General features: G+C 33.1%; 1 protein-coding gene across 1 annotated transcript; it reads right to left on the reverse strand.

The window, feature by feature from the left end:
* Positions 1-16,515: 16,515 nt before the first annotated feature.
* LOC132723735 (zinc finger protein ztf-16-like) lies at positions 16,516-19,511 on the reverse strand. Its single transcript, XM_060708500.1, has one exon. It carries the CDS (start codon positions 19,043-19,045, stop codon positions 16,904-16,906), a length of 2,142 nt encoding a protein of 713 aa, XP_060564483.1. The 5' UTR covers positions 19,046-19,511; the 3' UTR covers positions 16,516-16,903.
* Positions 19,512-20,601: the final 1,090 nt, after the last annotated feature.

The raw sequence follows: 20,601 nt of genomic DNA on the forward strand, positions 1-20,601 counted from the left end.
ATTTTAACCGAATTATAATAATCAATGCTAAAGTTTGCTTGGAAGACCAATCTTAAGAAATTTAAAACTTCTGAAAGTTAATTCATATTAAACTTCACACCATAATATGTTACTTTCCAGGACTCAAGCAGGATTTTACTAGACAAATACTTAAGGTATTCATGTGTCCTTTGGATCATAATAAATAATCTAGGTCAATTTCTAATTTCATTTGCTATATAAAAAATCTTCCTGTTGTGATTTCTTACATTGGCAATGTCCTTGTTTTACTAGTATGAAGTACTGGGGAATAGTGGAGCCACTGTATTATTGGCAGGTTGTTAAGTTTACCTACAACACAATGTGCCTGACCCAAGAGTCTACAGATTATGTTGGAATTGATATATGTATGTATCTCTGTGGACAACTTTAACCTGTTAGACACAGTACCGTTTCAATTTGAGTTTAATTGGCACGGAAATTACTCAAAACTATGTGTAAACCATCTATTTACAAACCATTTTATGCATTATTTTCTGGAGAAAGCATAACCATTGTCTTGAAATATATTCTATTATAGATATTTGAATATACATTGCTAATGCAACTTTAAATCTACATGTCCATTGATGTTTTTTAATAAAGTACAATATTGGTACTGATAAGCCATGAATTAAGGTCATGGTTAGTTTTTATCAAAAGCTGTGCTATGAATCCGACATCATTAAAGAGTAGTACTGCCCAAATAAAAAATCTGCTTTACACTTCAGGAGCAGATGTTATCCAATTCTATAAAAATGTTCCTATATAGAAATAAATTTAAATTTGTCTGTTGACGTCTTATCTGTGATATGCAGGCTTCATAACCTCCGATCTCCTTTCAAAATTCCATTTTATTTACTTCCGCCCATTTTTTTCTCGTTTAGGGCACACGCATTCTTTTACTTGGGGACTTTTACTTGGGGACCGTATGCCGCTTTTCATGGAATGGCACTTACGTGTCACATTAAAGGTTCCATGAAAACCGCCGTATGAACAAATCTGCGGATGTTTCTAAATTCAAAATTTCACCATTTTCGTGTTTAAATGTTGAATTCTGCTTAAGCCGGTGCTAGGGGGCGTGGAGGGTACTTGCACTTTCCAGTACCGTCCATGAACAGGCTCAATCAAACCGAGCCTGCAACATTTTCAATTTTTCGTGTCAGAATTTCTTTAGTGATTCTGCTTTTCTCTATTTTAGCTAAGGGTCTGTTTTTGTGTTTTATTAAAATAATTTCAAATGTTTTTTACATTAAGATTTTATACATAATTATATCAAATGTTGAAATCGACTTTCTTTAGTTGTTTTTCTGGCAGAAATATCTTGATAGAGACTGACCAGAACATAATGTATCAAAATGGCTTCATTTAAAAAAAAACTTACCTTACCTTACCTTACAGACAATTTGTAACATTGAGGCTTACAATCGAATCAAAATAGCAAGGTAGAAAATGAAAATAAGCAAAAGGTTTTAAGGGATATCTTAAACAAGGAAAGACGTGAGTGAAAAGTTTTATGGAATAGTGATATTTAAAACAAAATAGCCAAAATAACCCTTTACTTGTATCACTGATTTATATGTAACATAAATCCGTGCTTGTATTTACAGATACATTTTTTATAGATACATGTGTACTTTCTATTTTGTGATAGATCCATTAAATCACATTTATCATTCAGATTGAAGATTCTTTCACATAAAAGATCCTGTAACTCAATTTTTTTCTGGTTTTGTATCATAAATATAATGCTCAAATCAAGATTTATTAATATTGTAAGTTTCTAATTTACATTTTATGTTTATGAAGGGAGATAATTAGAAATTTATTTTCTATAAAGTCTAAGTCAAATTTTTGATAAGAAATGAATGCGTATATTTTATTGATTGCATATAATATGTACAAATATTTGCAGTTCATATTTTACATATTCTTCGATGTTTGAAAATTGTTTCAACATAATTGTTGCATAATTATATACATGTACATATCTTAAACGTCACTTACCTGTGGTAACATACAGGAACTTTTACAAACAAAAAATAAGTAGTCAAAAGATTTTTTTCCATAAAAATTATAAAATTGAAATCCTGTACGTTACTTTGGTGTCAGTTTCAATTAGTCAAAATAAAAATGAATAATTCAATTAACTTCCCATGATGGATGTTATATGATATAAAAGAAGCCCTGGCCAATAAATAATTTAACGAAACCGCCTTTTAATTGCATTAAAACGTAATTGAGCCGCGTCATTACAAAAACCAACATAATGGGTTTGCGACCAGCATGGATCCAGACCAGCCTGCGCATCCGCGCAGTCTGATCAGGATCCATGCTGTTCTCTATCAGTTTCTCTACTTGTTATAGGGTTTGTAAGCGAACAGCATGGATCCTGATCAGACTGCGCGGATGCGCAGGCTGGTCTGGATCCATGCTGGTCGCAAACGCATTATGTTGGTTTTGTCGTGACGCGGCTCATTATTAAGTTTAGCCGTGATACATTTTGTAAATGAAATCCGGTCAAAAGGGATCAAATTTTGTCCAGGCGGTTTTAAACAAATGATTTTTTTATGTTGTCATTAAAATATTATCCCTTTATTGTAAAGCATTTTTTTTTTCAATTTTTTCTGCTATTAGCGAAACATTATCTGTAGATCAAGAGACAGTTGGACAGAATTATAAGTTAACAATTTATGTATACATGTTTAATAGTAATTTTAATAGTAACATCCAAAATTCTTAATAATATGCCAAATTTTAGGTGTAAAATCAGTAAAAATCGCGAGTTCATACATGTTACACAAAAGTTTAAAAGGGGTTAATTAATGAAGTTAATTTATAGTCGGTGTAAATCTATTGAAATTGATGAAGTTTAATTTGAAAGATGGCATTTACATTAAAGTTTAATATCTAATTTGCATAATGAGTAAAAAAAAATGATTTTAACACAACGCCTACGTGTATACGATTTTTCTACATGTTTTTTGTTCTTTGGTAGTTTAAAGTGAATTGAATAGATGCATAAATAAAAGGTATACAAATTTAACGTAATATATCATAGTACTCTGTTTAAATTTACAGTTTACAGTATATTTGGCTAGATCGGCATGAAAAATGCCCTTGGCAATTTACAATAACTGTCATGATGTCCAAGACAACAGAAATACATGTATATACAATATAAATAAAATACACAAAAACATAAATACATCAAAAACGATCATATTAACAATATTTATATAATTTGAAAATAATTAAACAGATAATTTTATATCTGTTTATAAGGAGCAGCTATATGTGCAAGCAATTCTGCTCTTATTTCATAGCACGTATGGTTAATTTTGAAACATTTCTTTTTATTTCTCATATTTTTACTTGACAAAAGAAAATAAAATTTATTCAGAGTAGGGAAGGAATAGTTTATACAATATTTTTCACGCAGCTAAATTGGACAACAGAGTAAATCAAAGCACAGAAGGCGCTGAATTTGTTTGGGTCTCTGAATGTCAGAAAGGTGTAAGGTTGTGAGATTATAAAACAATTTGTTTTTGTATAGTGCCACCAATGCTTTCCAGTGTTTTAACTGTAGTAAATTGGCTATAAGGCTAATTGCAACACTAATATTGAATTCAATGTTTATTTGGCTTAAACATTTTTTTAAAAGTTAAGAACAAAAACAACATGAGTTGCCTTAACTGGGACTTTAACCGCAGACTTCTTACTTCCTAAACGAGCGTGTAACCCCTGGACAGCCTGAAGCAAACTACATTACTAGTATTATAAATTAGGGGTTGTAATCCTTATTTATTTCGAATTAAATTGAAATTGATTATCGATCGTCGACTGTCTAAAGTCGTCCCTGTCTATAGAGTCAACATCCTTACTTTATTTTTCAGAAAGTCTAAATGACAAATGTCCATTTAGGCGATCACAATAGTCCGAAGCTTTACGGAAATAGCCGGGCAATTTTCATTGATTGAAATGAAATTCATCCGCGTAACAAAACAATTTGAATATATTACCGGTTATTGGCGGAAATGTTAAAAAATTGCACAATATTAGAAATCTTCGACCAATCGTGAACTATTTTTTCTTGCCTAATTAATGCTCCTGTCATTTGACAATCTTTACGCAGTGATCTCCCCTTAATTTTTCGGCGTTTGTGTACTTAAACGTTTCGAGGAGTTCGTGACAGACTACTTGCGGATTTTGCATATATCAGGGTCTGAAATTTCGCTACCATTATGTGTTTGGTCTGACGACCCAAACAATTAAAAATGATAATCGTTTTCAACACAATTTACAGATATGATCATTTCTATGGAGGGCGATCGATGCCAAAATTCCAGTCATGTAATGTGTTCCTTTTGAAAACTACTTTTGAAAATGCGAACGTGTATGTCTAGCATTTTTAGCTCGACTATTCGATAAGAATAAGTAGAGCTATTGCAGTCACCCGAGCGTCGGCGTCCGCGTCGGCGTCGGCGTAACCACTTATGTTAAAGTTTTTGTAATAGTTCAAATATTTTCAAAGTCCATTGACATATGGCTTTGAAACTTTGCACACTTGTTCACCATCATGACCCAAACCTGTAGACAGGAGGAGGTAACTCTATCAAGCATTTTGACTGAATTATGCCCCTTTTTCGACTTAGAATTTACGTTAAAGTTTTTGTAATAGTTCAAATATTTTCAAAGTCCATTGACATATGGCTTTGAAACTTTGCACACTTGTTCACCATCATGACCCCAACCTGTAGACAGGAGGAGGTAACTCTATTAAGCATTTTGACTGAATTATGCCCCTTTTTCGACTTAGAATTTACGTTAAAGTTTTTGTAATAGTTTAAATATTTTCAAAGTCCATTGACATATGGCTTTGAAACTTTGCACACTTGTTCAACATTATGACCCCAACCTGTAAACAGGAGGAGGTAACTCTATCAAGCATTTTGACAGAATTATACCCCTTTTTCGACTTAGAATTTACGTTAAAGTTTTTGTAATAGTTCAAATATTTTCAAAGTCAATTGACATATGGCTTTGAAACTTGGCACACTTGTTCACCATCATGACCCCAACCTGTAAACAGGAGGAGGTAACTGTATCAGGCATTTTTTTTACTATCAAGCACTAAGAATAGTCGAGCGTTGCTGTCCTACCGACAGCTCTTGTTTAATGTATTCCTGCACAACAAATGATATGCCTCTTAATCCAATCTTTTAATTGAAGGCACCCGCTTTTAAATAACAAGTTTACATGTTAATCTCAACAACTGACATAACATGGAGAACAACAACAAATTTACAAGTTCGTATCTTCCATTGCATATAATACATAAGCATGTTTGCATCTATCTGTACCTGAAAAATACAAATGAAATGTAAAACTCAAATACAGAAAATAGAATTTAATAAAACGTGTTTCCAGTCGTAGAACTACAACAGTAGTACGTTTACACAGTAACACGTTTAAAATGACAAAAGTAGATTTACAAAGTTAAACGATTTTAAGTCATGCATGACGCCCCGCCCCTCTCTGAGTACTTACGATCTTCTATTACGAAATGTACGGACAGGTATAATACCCGTCGCCTCTCTCCTATTTCTCAATAATGTGAAGGAAAACACGGCGTCCATTCTAATTTTTTTTTATTTCTATAAAAAGTCAAATATTTTTTTGTATCAAATGGAAGATTACTTCATAAGTTTTGTATGAGTGCCTCAAAAATAAAAATAAATTAAATAGATGTATTGAAATTTTTGTTTCAAAATTTATCATTTTTTCCTCTGAAAATAACACTCTTGAATTAGTAAGAAAAACACGGCGTTCCCTCCAAACTTTTTTATTTTGTAATCAATTTTGATAATTTTGGATTGAAATTAAAGTGTGCTTCATACGATTTATAATATATAATTATATAATGCCTAAAAATAAAACTGAATTAAATCAAAATGAATTAATTTTTTCGTTTTAAAGTTATCATGTTACTTTCGGTAAAATAGAGAAAATAAGAATCCCTAAAGAACACTCAAAACGACAAAATTGAGAATGTTGCAGGCTCGGTTTGATTGAGCCTGTTCATGGACGGTAATGGAAAGTGCAAGTTACCGTCCACGCCCCTTAGCACCGTCTCAAGCAAAATTCAACATTTAATATGAACTGGTACAATTTTGAAACTTCCGCATATGTGTCAATATGGTGATTATCATGGAACCTTCAATGTGACACGTAAGTGCCATTCCATGAAAAACGGCATATGGTCCCCAAGTAAGAAAACAAAACACACTCTGAAATTCAGTAAGAGAAACATGGCGCCCCCTACTTACTTTTTTTTTCTTGGTCAATTTTGATAAATTTAGACTCAAGAAAAAGAATCCTTCATGGACTTTCTAGTGATGCCTTAAAAATGAAAACTAATTACGTATTTAAAATTTTGTTTCGAACTTATCGTTGTTTATTTTTTCTCTCTTAAAACCACACTCATATATTTGGCAAGACGTCGCTTCCTTTAGATACTATATTCAAAAAAGAAAATGAATATTGAAAGAAATTTAAGACCATAAGCTTTGGACAAGTATATTAAAAATCTTGAAACAAAGTGATCCCTCGGAAGCATTAATCTCAACAAAATTACATAAAATATGATAAACAAGATTAACAAGGAAAGGCGGCGTTCAATGAACGCAACCCCCATATGACCCAGCAACAAGAACCAGTGGCAAGAAGCCCAGGCGGACCCCAAACAAAAACAGGACAGGGCAAAGACAGAGCACGGACAGGTTATTCACTAAATGATAAATAATTTGTAACTGATTAGGAATTCAAAGGAATTGCAGACTCGGTTTTATTGAGTCTGTACATGAGGAAAAATGAACAAGTGCAACTTCCCTCACGCCCCCTAGCACCGACTTGAGCGGTACTCAATTCTCAACACTTAATAGCGCTGGCATCAATGATCCCGAAGGACCTGAAAATATAACAACACTGAAGTGGAGTACGGGGCAACTTTTTACAGCTGCTACACGGCACTTGACACCTGCTGTTGTGAAGTATAAAAATCTTGAAACAAAGTGATCCCTCGGAAGCATAAATCACAACAAAATTACATAAGAAATGCAGACTCGGTTTGATTGAGTCTGTACATGAGGGATAATGAACAAGTGCAAAATGTTTTTATTTATACTGAAAAAATACCATATTAAGATTGTACATATGTGCTACGGATAAGTATTTTCATGATTTCGGAAAGGAAATCTCGATGGCCGCCTTAAAATCCTATTTTTGCAAATAGTTTTTGTTGAAAATGAAATTTGTGCCAATACATTTTTCAATGATACCAATAAAAATATTGGATGGTATTGAGATTATATCAATATATTTACTCCCTTGAAGTTGGTCATTGTTTGCCCTAAAAATTTTCCAAATCGCCCGATTTTTCTCAGGAAAACACGATGTTTAAATAATAAGTTTATGCATAAGTTATCTTCATCATAAATGGTAAAACCAGCAATTTTCAAGTGATGTTTGCTAGTGACAAAAACTTTTGTAACAAATGAAACAAATATATGTTATGAAAAATGCGGTATGTTGTCCTTCGGTTTTATTTAGAAATATGGGAGAGGCGCCGTTTTATACTTGTCCGCAATAAAGTTCGTAAATACTCCGAGAGGGGCGGGGCGTTATGCTTGACTTAAAATCGTTTAACTTTGTGAATCTACTTCATATCTATAAGTGTGCAAACATGGATATGTATTGCATGCAATGGAAGATACGAACTTGTAAATTTGTTGTCGTTTTAGATGTTAGGTCAGTTGTTACGATCTATGTGTAAACTTGTTATATAAAGGCGGGAACCTTCAATTAAAAGATTGAATTAAGAGACATATCATGTGCTATGCACGGGTACAATAAAAATGGTAGGCATACAAGTTTGCATTTTCAAAGGTCATTTTAAAAAGGAACACTTTACATGTCTGGAATTTTGGCAACGACCGCCCTCCATACATTTCTATCAATTCCAACTACTTACATGTCAAACGTGGATGTGTATAAACTCGTGAACCTCAGTTTACTTAAAAAAATGAGAGGGCGATAGTGATTGCGTTACATTTATTCCCTGTTGTTTTTTTAAACCTTTATTTCATGCTACACTGTTTCACGAAAGACCCCCCAAAAAAGGAGACCGAAAAATCTAATTTTTTCAAAGGACCATTTTTGCTGATCCTATAAATACTTATTAATTAAATGCAATATTGATATTGATGAAATGATGAGGATGATGATGAATGCCGGAAAAAATAGATAAATAAAAACAAATAAAACAAATTCTGATAATCTTAACAATAAACCCCCCCCCCACACACACACACACACACAGAAACAATAATGATAATAATGAAGAGTGAAATAACAAACAAACTACAAGGAGACAAAATAAAACAGCCAGGAATAAATGAGAGAAATAAAGAAATATGAACAACGAAAAATATGGGGGGTTTATTTTTTTCATTTCTTTATATTTTTTTTATTTGCATCAACGAATTTCTCTTGTCCAAAAGTAGATACTTTTAGCATGACTTGTATAGTAAGCTGGTCAAATATTTATTATATTGCACACCCAGCGATCGTCGTAAATTCATTACAGAGTGACAGACTGGGAAGAATGCATAAAAAATGTAGTAGGTTTGTTCCATCACATCATTTGTGTTATTAATTATGCATCGGTCTCATTGGCTTCGGTTTTTTTATAGGGGAATATCCGCATGGTTACCAATTAAAGGCTGCTTGAGTCGATAAGGGATTTACCTAGAAATAAACAATTAATATGATATATTTAATTGGTTTGCATTATGTATTTAAATTTACAGTTATTTTATTTATGAAGAAATCAACTGATTCCCATGTGTCTTTTTATAAACTCATTATTGGCGATCGCAACTTTTCGGCATTTTCCGTCAAACATCGGATAACTATGATTAACTATGATAACTATGATTCTGAGGTGCTCCGAATGATACATCGGCTTAATTATAGGTTGATCCGTATTTAACGTAAATATGTACAGAGTAACGAAATGCAAGCGAAATGATAGCATTTCTGAGGCATAATGGGCCTTTAAAAAATTCTTTTTGGGACACATATATCGTACAGTCATTCTTATTTGGATGATGATTTGAATGATTCAAATACAAAATATTGAAATGATGATTTAAATTATGTTTTAATAATTCATAAACGGCGTAAGGTTAAACTTATTTTTTCTATGTGTCAAATAAGTCGGGAGAATGTATGGTCTTGAAGAATACAAAATGATATTCAGACAAATCTACAGGAATTGTTGAAAAAAGGTCATTCATTTTTCCCCCATATAATTTTCGAAGAAATTGTATGGTTTCAATAGTGGAGTGTCTAGCAATGCAATCTTGTAATAGTTTTATATTAGATCATAGTTATTTCCATAGCAGATACATTTAAATAATTGTATTTCATATATACGAATATATATGAAGGACAATTTACTTGCAGTATATACAAGTTTCGTTCTGTTCTGTTCTATTCAAAGATCAAAATAAGAATATCAGAATGATAATAGGGTTTCGGTAATATCCTTGTAAAAAGGACAGGGGTTGTCCGGGAAATGTTTCATTTATTTATATTTTTTATTATTTATTTTCATTTATTAACTATGTATTATATTACATTTACATTTATTATTCATTCATTTTATTTATTTATTATTCATTTTTATTTATTTATTTATTTATTCATTTTTATCTATTTATTTATTTATTTTTTTATTTATTTTATTTATTTATTTATTTATTTATTTATTTATTTATTTATTTTATTTATTTATTTATTTATTTATTTATTTATTTATTTATTTATTTATTTATTTATTATTTTGTTTTGTTCTTATTTATACTTCAATTTATTTATTCATTTATTTGTAATTTTGACAGCAGTTCACCACATACAGTGCCTTGGCGTACCGGAATGAATGCAATTGGGATAGACTCGGTCGGAATAACTGACCACCATATCATTTTTTAAGTTTAAAAATAAACAACAAAAACCATTTTGTCCTTGTTATTAACCTTGTACATCGGCTTATAACAGGCAATTCCTCCAACATGAATCACAGACATGAAACCGGCTCCAACCCACCCGCTGCCCCCTCCCCACCCCCACAAATCCCCTACTCGACCTAGTTACGAACGTATTGAGATATCGTGGTCTAGAAAAGAAAACATTGCGATAATTTTTTTCTACTTATTAATTTGTCTGATAAATGGGGTTAGTTAAAGGAAATAATGATTATAATAAGAACTAAAGGTTAAGAAATGCTGTTATTAATTGAAACAAACGATACATTAACTGTATTAGTATAATTTTCGTTAACGCTTCATATATTTAATTCATTATTTGCACAATGTATCCGGCAGGAATTGAATATGCATGTATATTAACTGTGGTCTTTCAACTGACAAAATTCCTAATTGTGATGATGATGATGATGATGGGGGTGATGATGATATAAGATCCTCTTGATGATGATGATAATGATAAAAACTGGTTTTGATGATGATGGTTTTAATATTGATGATGATGATGATGATAACAATGACATTGATGATGATGATGATAAAGATGAAGATGATGATGAAAGATCTTCATGATGATGATGATACTAAAATTTGGTTTTGGTAATGATGATGATGACAACAACGACATTGATGATGATGAAGATGACGATGACGATGCTGCTGCTGCTACTGATGATGATGATGAAAGATCTTCATTATGATGAGGATAATATTAAAAATTGGTTTTGATGATGATAATAATTATAAAGACGACAGTGATGATGATGAAAGTGATGATGATGATGATGAAAGTTTAATTTATAAGTCATGGTTTTTACCCTATTAATTTTCACATGTCTAGTTTAAAAGTGGTTTATTTATCTGTACTAATTGCCTATTCCTTCTGTGAACTAAAAGCTTACAATTTCTAAATGGACCCTAGCATGCATACAGAAATGAACTATATATTATTCAGTTTTAACTCTTTTCCCTCATTTTTGATCAGAAAATAGCACGTAATTTTAAATATTAATTATCTAATCTATTTCCATAATGGAAGCACAACAAATTATAAATATAAAAAAAACACCTTTTATAATTCTATCATAGCATTTTTTGTTATAAATTCATCGATGAACAATAATTCTGCCTTGCAGATCGATCCTTTTTTATACAGCGAATGGATATGGTCGTCAAAACACAACAATATTGTTTTTATAAAATATTTATTTGTTTCAATTTAGCTCAGTTGTCGTAATCTAAATCGATGATATATGAATGAATAATTGATAACTGCTTTCCATTTTCAATGACCCAAACCTTTTCACTCGAAGCATTGCATTTTAAATATTAACAAGGTTTAATTGCACGGGAATAATAGCCAAGGGTTGTATTTTAATCATTCGAAAATGTTTGCGTAAATTATTTACAGTTTTTATAATGTCGACGAACTTAGCTAAAAGCTACTACGTGATGAAATGAGCGAAGAGCTGAATTTTTCCATATATTACAGATTCTTTTTTCTTATCGTTACGAATGCTTTTATTCGTTTATTTCAACGCATTTCTCTTACTATAAATATTATTTTGTTTGAATCGGCAAAGTAACTTAATTATTTTTATTTCAGTTCTTACACTTTCCTTCAGATTTCCGTTAATATTTTGTTCCCCTTTTTCCCGTTTATTTAACTTTTTTTATTAATGAGGGTTTCCGATTTTGTGCTTTTGTTTCCCAAGGTTTACCTGCAGTTTGCTTGAGGATGACATATATGCTTAATGAGGGTCTATACGCACTTTCAGGCAACATCCGTTGTCAAATATTGTCTCCAACATGTCGCCAGTCATGCCCTTAAAGGGTTAATTTTGAAGCAAAAAGTGGTAATAATTTACATTGATGCAATTTCCACGGAGTATTAACCAAATATATATTTATATGAATTTTCAGCCAAAAGTATGTCACTGTACGGCGGCCAATGAGAACCTAAATGTACAGTAAGCTGAGACAATATGAAAAAGGAGGTAGCCCTTAAGAGGGCTGTTGGTGCTAAGTAAAGGGCATGTTCTACAAGCCACCACTCTCTGTGCTAGGGGGTCAGTGGGCCTAGAGAGTGGTGGCTTGAAAGGCAGGTCATTTGCTTGGCACAAACAGCCTTTTAAGGGTTACTGTACCGCATTCTAGCACAATTTCTTCGTTGACCCTGCCTACTTTGTACGGCCTCTCCCACGGCATCAATCAGGACATTGGCAGCTGGTCCGCAGGTACAAGTTCTGTTCTATGTTGTTGTTTTTTGCAATTCCGAGTTCTTCAAATCTTTTGCCGATGCCCTGTGCCTTCACTGCGACGTGCATGCTCCGAGCGGAAGAGAGAATTTATGGCCCGTTTATGACACTATCTGAGTAAGATACCTTTTAGAATAAGCCAGACTTATTTATCCAATGAGGTTTAAATTTGCAAATTCATATAACTGAACGAAAATGGTGGCTATTTGCGAGTATATACTGTCAAACATATGGAGAAAGGCCATCTTAAGTTGAGACTGAATATGGCCTATATAGACAAGTGAATTTTTATTGGAGGTTCTGTTCTATCAAAACAATGGCGGGTTGTCGTAAAACAAACTTTATTTACAGGGTGGTCTTAATTTGAACGTGCTCTTTAAAACATGTTTAACTGTACGTACTTATAATATAGTAAATGGTATACTCAAAACAAATTAACCTTTTCTATATTCGTGCTATAACATCAATAAAAAGGTCAGAATGCCTATCGACTTTGCCCCTGGAGAGACTTTAATTAATCTAATTATCGTTTAAAATTTAATCAATTTTAGAATGGAATGTAATGCTGAAATTTGAGACTGATTTGAAATATTCAAAAGTGTAAATACCGGTGAAATCTCTCTCTCTCTCTCTCTCTGATAAATATAACGCCACTTTAATATCGGTAATATTTTATAAATGTTGTTGATTTTTTTGTTGTTTTTTTTTTCTTTTTAAACGATGCGCCCTGTTTTATAACTTTAAATTCTATGAAAGGAAAGAAAAGCTAGGGTCCAAACTTGTAAATAAATTAGGATATACCCTATTTTTTATTTATTTTTAGTAAGCTAAAGTGTATGTTTTGTCATTCTTTTATTCATGTAAATAGTTTGAATTTTCCACCACTGTTCATAGACATTTTTCATCTTATTTTAAAACATACAAAAATCTGTTACGTAAAACATGCAGAACAGAATTCTAATAGTTTAAGCATAGTATGATTTAAACTAATCGCCAAATTCTTGAAAACGTTTCGTAAACTTTGAATACGGATGATAAAATAATTAAAGGAAAAAACGGCAAGGTTTTGTATACTAATGAGGCAATAGTTTGAAAATAACCTTAAACGCCTATTTGAAAGCCCACCTTTAAATAAAAACCGTATATATATATCATACAAAACAATACCTTAGTTGAAAAGACCATGACTTCGTTTCAGGAAAGTGGATGTACTTATCATACGTAAACCTACGTAAGTTGTAAACGTTGTCAAAAAACGAATACAACTGTACGTGTACAGCTTATAGCTGTCACAGGAATTTTATGTACCCATTAGTTAGTTGGTACTACTATTTTATGATTAAATTAATTACGAAATGTCTAAATGCGCTTTCATTGAACAAAACCACACTGAAAAGTCTACGAAACCTTCCCAAAGCCATCTTGAACACATAAAGAATTTAAATGAACCACCATTACGACATTTTTAGTGCGCGCACTTACAAATTGCTTTACGACGTAATATCAAGGTATGCGTTCCATTTCGTTTATTTAAGCCGTTGAAAATTAAATGATAATAAAAATCAATGAAATTATTGATGCTAGTTACATACATGTAAATGTTATTTCAGCTGAAGAGTAAAAAGGTGGATCAGTTTCTCTAAATATGGAATAAACCCCTTTGTTCCGGCTATAGCCCTTATGAAATATTCATGTAACATTCATCGGTGTAAAAAGAAATTTGTTAATGAAGCAATCTACATTCAAAGTGTATAAATTTTTAATTATGCAACAGGAAAATAGAGACTAGATCCATAATTACACAAATTTGACCTTTACTGAATGTTTAAAAACGCAATTTTACTTTGTATCCTTTTCGGTCGTTTCTCATAAATTTCCTCCCAAAGTCGACCGTAGTATTTTCATCGGTGTTTATTAATGACACTGTGTTAAATACCTATTCAGATAAATAGGCATGAACTAAAAAGGAATACGTTAAACCAAACCAATGACAGGGAAGACATGTTCAAAAGAGGACAGTAAGCACCAGACTGAGTCAATTTCCCACCCTCTTGTTCCCCCGATTCCTTAGTTTTAATTTGCCATTAAATGGCCACATACAGGACATGACTTCGGTTGATTGTGCATGATATATAATACCGCCTAAACCCAATTCAATGCCTTTTTTGTTGTTGTTGTTTTTTTTATTAACACCGATACTGTTCAATCGCAACTTCTCGGTCCTTTTCCGTCAAACTTCGGATAAGAGTTATGAAAAAAATAGCCGAGGTGTTCCGGTTGCGAAACATGAATGACCTCTTAATGTAATGGTCCCCGCGAATACGAATGCGAGGATGGGTTTGACCTTTCATCTTAGGTAGTTTGTTAACCTCAAAGCCGAGGAGTTCCGATTGCGATACTGGAATTAGTTATATATTACATTATAGATGATTCTAACCTATACAGCAATGAAAGAAAACCTGATTTCAAAAATGTCACATCTAAGGATTATCTTGTGAACTAAACGAAAGATAAATGAGAATTATGCAAGACAAATTTCCTGTCTTTTAAATATTCAAAACCCCACGTTTTTATCCTACAGGAGCCCAGACACAGCCATTACCATTTGTTTGACAGGGTCGGTATTAACAGACACTACTGTGCTTAACGTCCACCCTTACATTTAAGAATATTCACAGCGGATAGAAATTTTACAGCAGATATTTGAATAAACTCGAGGAAAAATCTCGCCTTTTCTAAATATTGAAAGAAACAATTATACAAACAAGTCATTCATCTACCTCTCATTTCCCTAGGGATAGTCTAATGTTTCAAAAGGTGTATTAGAATAACTAAAAATCTATTCAGATGAATAAGTAACCCTTGTTAGATACATGTAATGGAAATACACTTTGTCATGCACATTAATAGGAATCTTCAAGGGCAATGAAAATAAGGACAATTGCAGACTCAAGTTTGCAATCCTCAAGTTATCGACTTTTTCCGCCAGTCTTCGGAGAGACTATGAATGATCGCCATTCGTCACTTAAGGTGTCCCTTTTGTCGCGTTGCGTTGCGACTGTGATGAATAAATGTTAACAGCGTGTTGTTTACTATTTCATTAACATACATCTCGTTATTAAAATGTATTTTATTAATAACCACGTATCGAATTCTGATTCATATTTTATCTTATTCTCTTAAATCTATACTATTGCATTATGAGTTGTTTTTTTCAACAGTGACATATTTTTTTCGAAACCACTCGACATTTAAATTATTAACAAACATCATTAGCTTATTAGAATATCAATGGCTTGCAATCGCATGATTTCGGCAAACTTCGTTATTTCCGTATCCAATCGCATCTTCTCGGTCCTTTCCGTCAAAATTCGGATAAGAATTGTTGATAATAGCTAATATGTTCCGATTGTTTCCGTATTTTATTCATTTCAATGGGTGCTTTTTTTACTTAAATGACAAGGAAAGTGACAGATTTTGTCACGTTTTCGTAGCCATAGAATGGTTCCTAGTTTGACATAGCCCAACAAATTGTGCGCTTTAGGGCTTTTTAACTATGGTCGCCCTTCGCAAAGACAGACATCTATGAAATATCAGATTATAAAATCGGTCGGTCTTGTAATCGAATTATTGATAGTAAGTTTGACTCAAGTTGATTTAATTTTATTACAAATGAATTAAGCTGTCACTTTGGCACAGGTACCACTTGAATGCCCTACATCTAATTAAAATGTGTAAATGAAGGTCATATGTATATAAAATAAATAAAATAGTTGTTCTGCTGAAGAGAAGAGGCCGTTTTTAACATGTTATATTGTAAGTAAAAAGTATTAAATATTATTTTTTAACCTTACACTTGAAGGGATAAGTTATATTGTAAATTTATAAATTCATTATAGCTCGTGTCATTACGGCCATCTTCGTCAATTTCCGTAACCAAATTGTATTTAGAAAGCGGCAGGCTGCCAAAATTGCTGTGGCATAGTCTAGCCATAGCACTGAAACTAACGACTTTTACCGATCTTTTACGAACTCATGATAATATAATGACTTTTTAAGCATGTCCACCTTAGCGGAGTCAAAAATAAATCATTCTATAGTGGATACGTTAAATTTGAAATATTTATTATTCAATGCATATCTGCATTTTTATTGCAATAAAACACAGCTAATATACCGATAAAAATGCGGAAAATTTAACATACTGGAAATGGTTTAAAATTGATCAATTAGATATAAAAACAAACTTAGTTTAATTATGATATTATCGGGCGACAAGATGCCAGTTAGTATACTCTATACATGTATGTCTTTTTCAGGAAAAAGAATTAGCCTTTGATTCCACAATTAGAATTGTTCATGATTAAAAAACTTTAGAAAATGAAACATTACACAAATTATATGTTTATCTAAAGTCGGTGGCACCATGCTGTTTAAGATGTTAAATACAAGTTTCATAACAAAGTACACCCAACTGGCGCCTACTCGCCCGAATTGCCAAAAAGAAATTTAAAAAAATTACATATGGATCACATGAGCGGCAAAATCTACTGCATCATTGCATATTTTACCACATATGTTGCATTGCCATGGATTATTCACATTATGTAGTCCCATGTGTAGATAATAAATCGCTTTGTTAAAGAATAATATTTCACAGTACTTGCACATTGGTTTATTCGGATCCCCAAGTTTAACAGTAATATTCTCATCCGGGTCCGCAGTTTTGGTTAATTCGGATACATTTGGATCACTTCCATGCGTCTTATGAGAACGCGCGTCTTTTGCCGGACTTTTCGGTTTAGCAGACGACAGATCAACAGGCGGTGTACACGACCTTGACCTTGAGTTTTCAGACAGATAGTCAGTATTTTCGAGTTTTAATCCTAAATCATTCCCGAAAACGGAGTAAATAATGCGCTGTTCGCTTGAGCTAAGTGAATTTATAGTATTAAGTACGGATTTCCCGTCAAGTGTCGAAGAGTTTTCGCCATTGCCAGTGTGTAAATGTTCGCTATGCGATTTACTTAGTACTTTCAATGTGTGTCTGGAGCAGTCACCGACCGAGACAGGACGCTGTGGAAGTTTATCGGTAGCTTGGGTACAAACTTTTGATGTATCCGTCGAAGAAAAACTATTTCTTCTTCTTTTATTGTTGTCTGTGAAACTTATGCCGGCCGACTCAATATTGTTTGGTAAATATTTCCTTTCAGTCTTTTTACTTAAACATAAGGGTCGGTCATAGTTTGTTATATCGCCATTGTTGTGACGTTCCTTGTGCCATTTATATTCGGACAAAGCGTAAAATTTTATGTCACATTCTTCACAGTATAGGTTAGAGTCCACAATGCCGTTTACTTGCACTACTTTTGGTGGCGTAGAACCGTTGTGGTCGTTAGTCTCGAATTCTTCATTGTATTTAAGCAGTTTTGGTGGTTGTAGTAAAGACAATCCATTATCTAGACCTTCCGACTTCCGCTTGGCAGAATTTCGCGAGTGGCCTACCATTCTTTCCTCTAGATGCGCATGCGTAAGCACGTGTAAAGCTAAACTGTCGCGTGACATAAAAGTTTCATTGCAGTACTTACATACACAATTCATCATCATTGGTTTTGTTGCTACAGCCATCCACGCTAGATAATCATCGTGATTTGCACCTCTTGTAGAATTGTTATTTCTCAACGTTGTTGAAGACATTTCATTCGCGTGGTCTGACATCACATGCATGGCTAATGAATCTTGGTCCACAAAGGTTTCTCTGCAAAACGAGCACATTTTCCTATCGTCAATTGTATAATTTGAAGCATCTAGTTTCTGCGCGTCAGAGGCGCACACTTTGTCCAAGACAGATTTTAAATATTCATCTTGATCTATTTTAGCAGTTACATCTTCAAGACAGCGCTGATTTGTCTGCTCCGTTGAGGTCGGGACTATTTCTCCAGACTGCGTAGTTTGCACATCCGTCCCATTTGAAACCGGCTTTTGCGATGTTTCCTCGCTGGTTGATACCGGACTATTTTCGTACATGGTAACAGCCGTTCTACAAGTTCCATTCATCGCCCGCATCATCATATGCATTGCGTACCCATCTCTTTGTACAAACACGGTTTTACATTCATTACACGAGAAAGTCCCCGCATACCCTTCCTCTGCCTCGAGGTAATCTTGCATATATTGTTTCCCGGTTCCGAAAAGGGCGGCCATTCTAGCCTCGTCAAAAGGTTGAAGTCCACTGGTACCCCGATGCGACATGTTATGAGTCAAGTATGTCCGAAAACTTTTGAACTTTGCTCCACAAATTGGGCACGTGTAGCGATAATTGACATAGCCGGAAAATGCCCTAGCAGTGGCTTCTGACGAAATCTTATTCAAGTACATAGTGCTATTCATGGTTGAATAATTTTTCGAAGCATGAGCATTCTTTAAATGTTTCCTGAGGTCGTCTCGGCTATCACAAACGATATCGCACAACAGACAAGTGAAATTCCTCGAATCATTTCCTGAAGTATTCATTTTGCCTGTCTTACCAAACGATAAATCTTTTTTCTCAGCAGTTCCATTTTGAAGTGTAGCAGACGACACTTTGTCACTAGTTCCCGCGCCAAAGTCGTCTGGAGGCTCAACTTTCACAGTGACGGCGTTAGAATTCATAGTTTCCATACGATATATACTGAATCTGAACTATCCTCCGCTTAATGTGCAAATTCACACTTGTAATTATCTTAATATAATTCTTTACATAAAAATATCATATTCCTACGCGCCTTCTTGAACCGTCGATGGTTATTAAGAGAAAATGTTACTCGAACGTATAGACTTGAAAAGTGACGACAAAACTTCGCAGACAAAGATATATATAGATCTCGGGCTGGTTTTAATAAATTATTTACCATCGCACTGTCAACAAATAAATTATTTGTAAGCCTCCATTTGTAATCACCAGAATAAGTGAAAATAATTTGAGAGTTAGCCGATTGCATGTGAATTATTAATGTGGTAGGCCTTATCCGAATACTCGTTCTAGTCGGGTATATAAATAATAAATGAGCAAGAGAATTAACTATGCTTGCGAACAACTGAGACATTTCACACTGGCTATGACGCACACAGTTAAATGTGAAAATGAGAAAAAAAGAGTCACAAAAGCGTCTAAATTCATTTTATTCATTTTTATTTTATTTTCTTTTTTCTTCATTAAATTTGTTCTCCGCGCGATACTTTTTTATATATATACCTTTCGAAACACCATAATTTCCTCTGTGAGGCAGTCGCTACGTGAACTTTCTTATTGTACTGTATAGATAGGTACTTTATGATACAACAAATGACAACAGAAAAATAAATCTAATTATAATAGAAAAAGTTTTGGCTGATCGAAATTGATAATTATGGTGATAATTATGATTATTATGAAAAATATTCTTCATTTTTATGATTTATTTATTATTATTTATTTAGAAGACAATTGAATATTGCTGATGATAGTAAGATAGCCATTAACTCAAATGTTTAAGTAAAATGTATGACATACAAAAATTGTAAAAAATGTATTTCATGTGACTTAAAATATTTTAAATTTTCATCTAATTTTGTTACTGTTGTTCTTATTCCTCTTTTCTTTTTCTTTTTGCTGTTTTTGATGATGATGATGATGATGATGATGATGATGGTGATGATAACTTAACGCAAACGCCGTTATGAAATTTATGTAATGCTTATAATTTCTATTCAATACATAAATAATGATAAATGATTATGCTAAGAACTAGCAGACGTCTTTGTGCAGTTTGACATTTATTTGCGCCTTATCTCCTTTCTAGAGAGTACGGGTTATTGAGCAGGTGTAAGAATAGTACGTCTATGAAAATCCTACGATTTCTTAGATCAAAATCGTAGGCTGAGATTTCCAAAATCGTACGATCGTTGAAAATACGGGCCCCAGTTTTGTTGCGAGTGATATATTCTTGTGTACATGTATTGACAAACTAGTACTATACGTGTGAATTTCTCGGAATATGAAGATGTCTCCATTATGTTTTACGTTGAATTATTTATATACTGTAACCACAAACGTATCGTTGCAACACAAAATCCGTTTATCTACCTCATCGTTTATTTAGCATGTCGTCTGCAAAACGCCTTTACTTTTAGTTCATTTTTCAAGGTAATAAATTTATTATGAACTCGTGAAAATACGTTATATTCCGCCAAAGTCC

The sequence above is a fragment of the Ruditapes philippinarum genome, unplaced genomic scaffold (assembly GCF_026571515.1).
Source record: "Ruditapes philippinarum isolate M1 unplaced genomic scaffold, ASM2657151v2 ctg918_1_1_1_1, whole genome shotgun sequence".
Taxonomy (NCBI): Eukaryota; Metazoa; Mollusca; class Bivalvia; order Venerida; family Veneridae; genus Ruditapes; species Ruditapes philippinarum.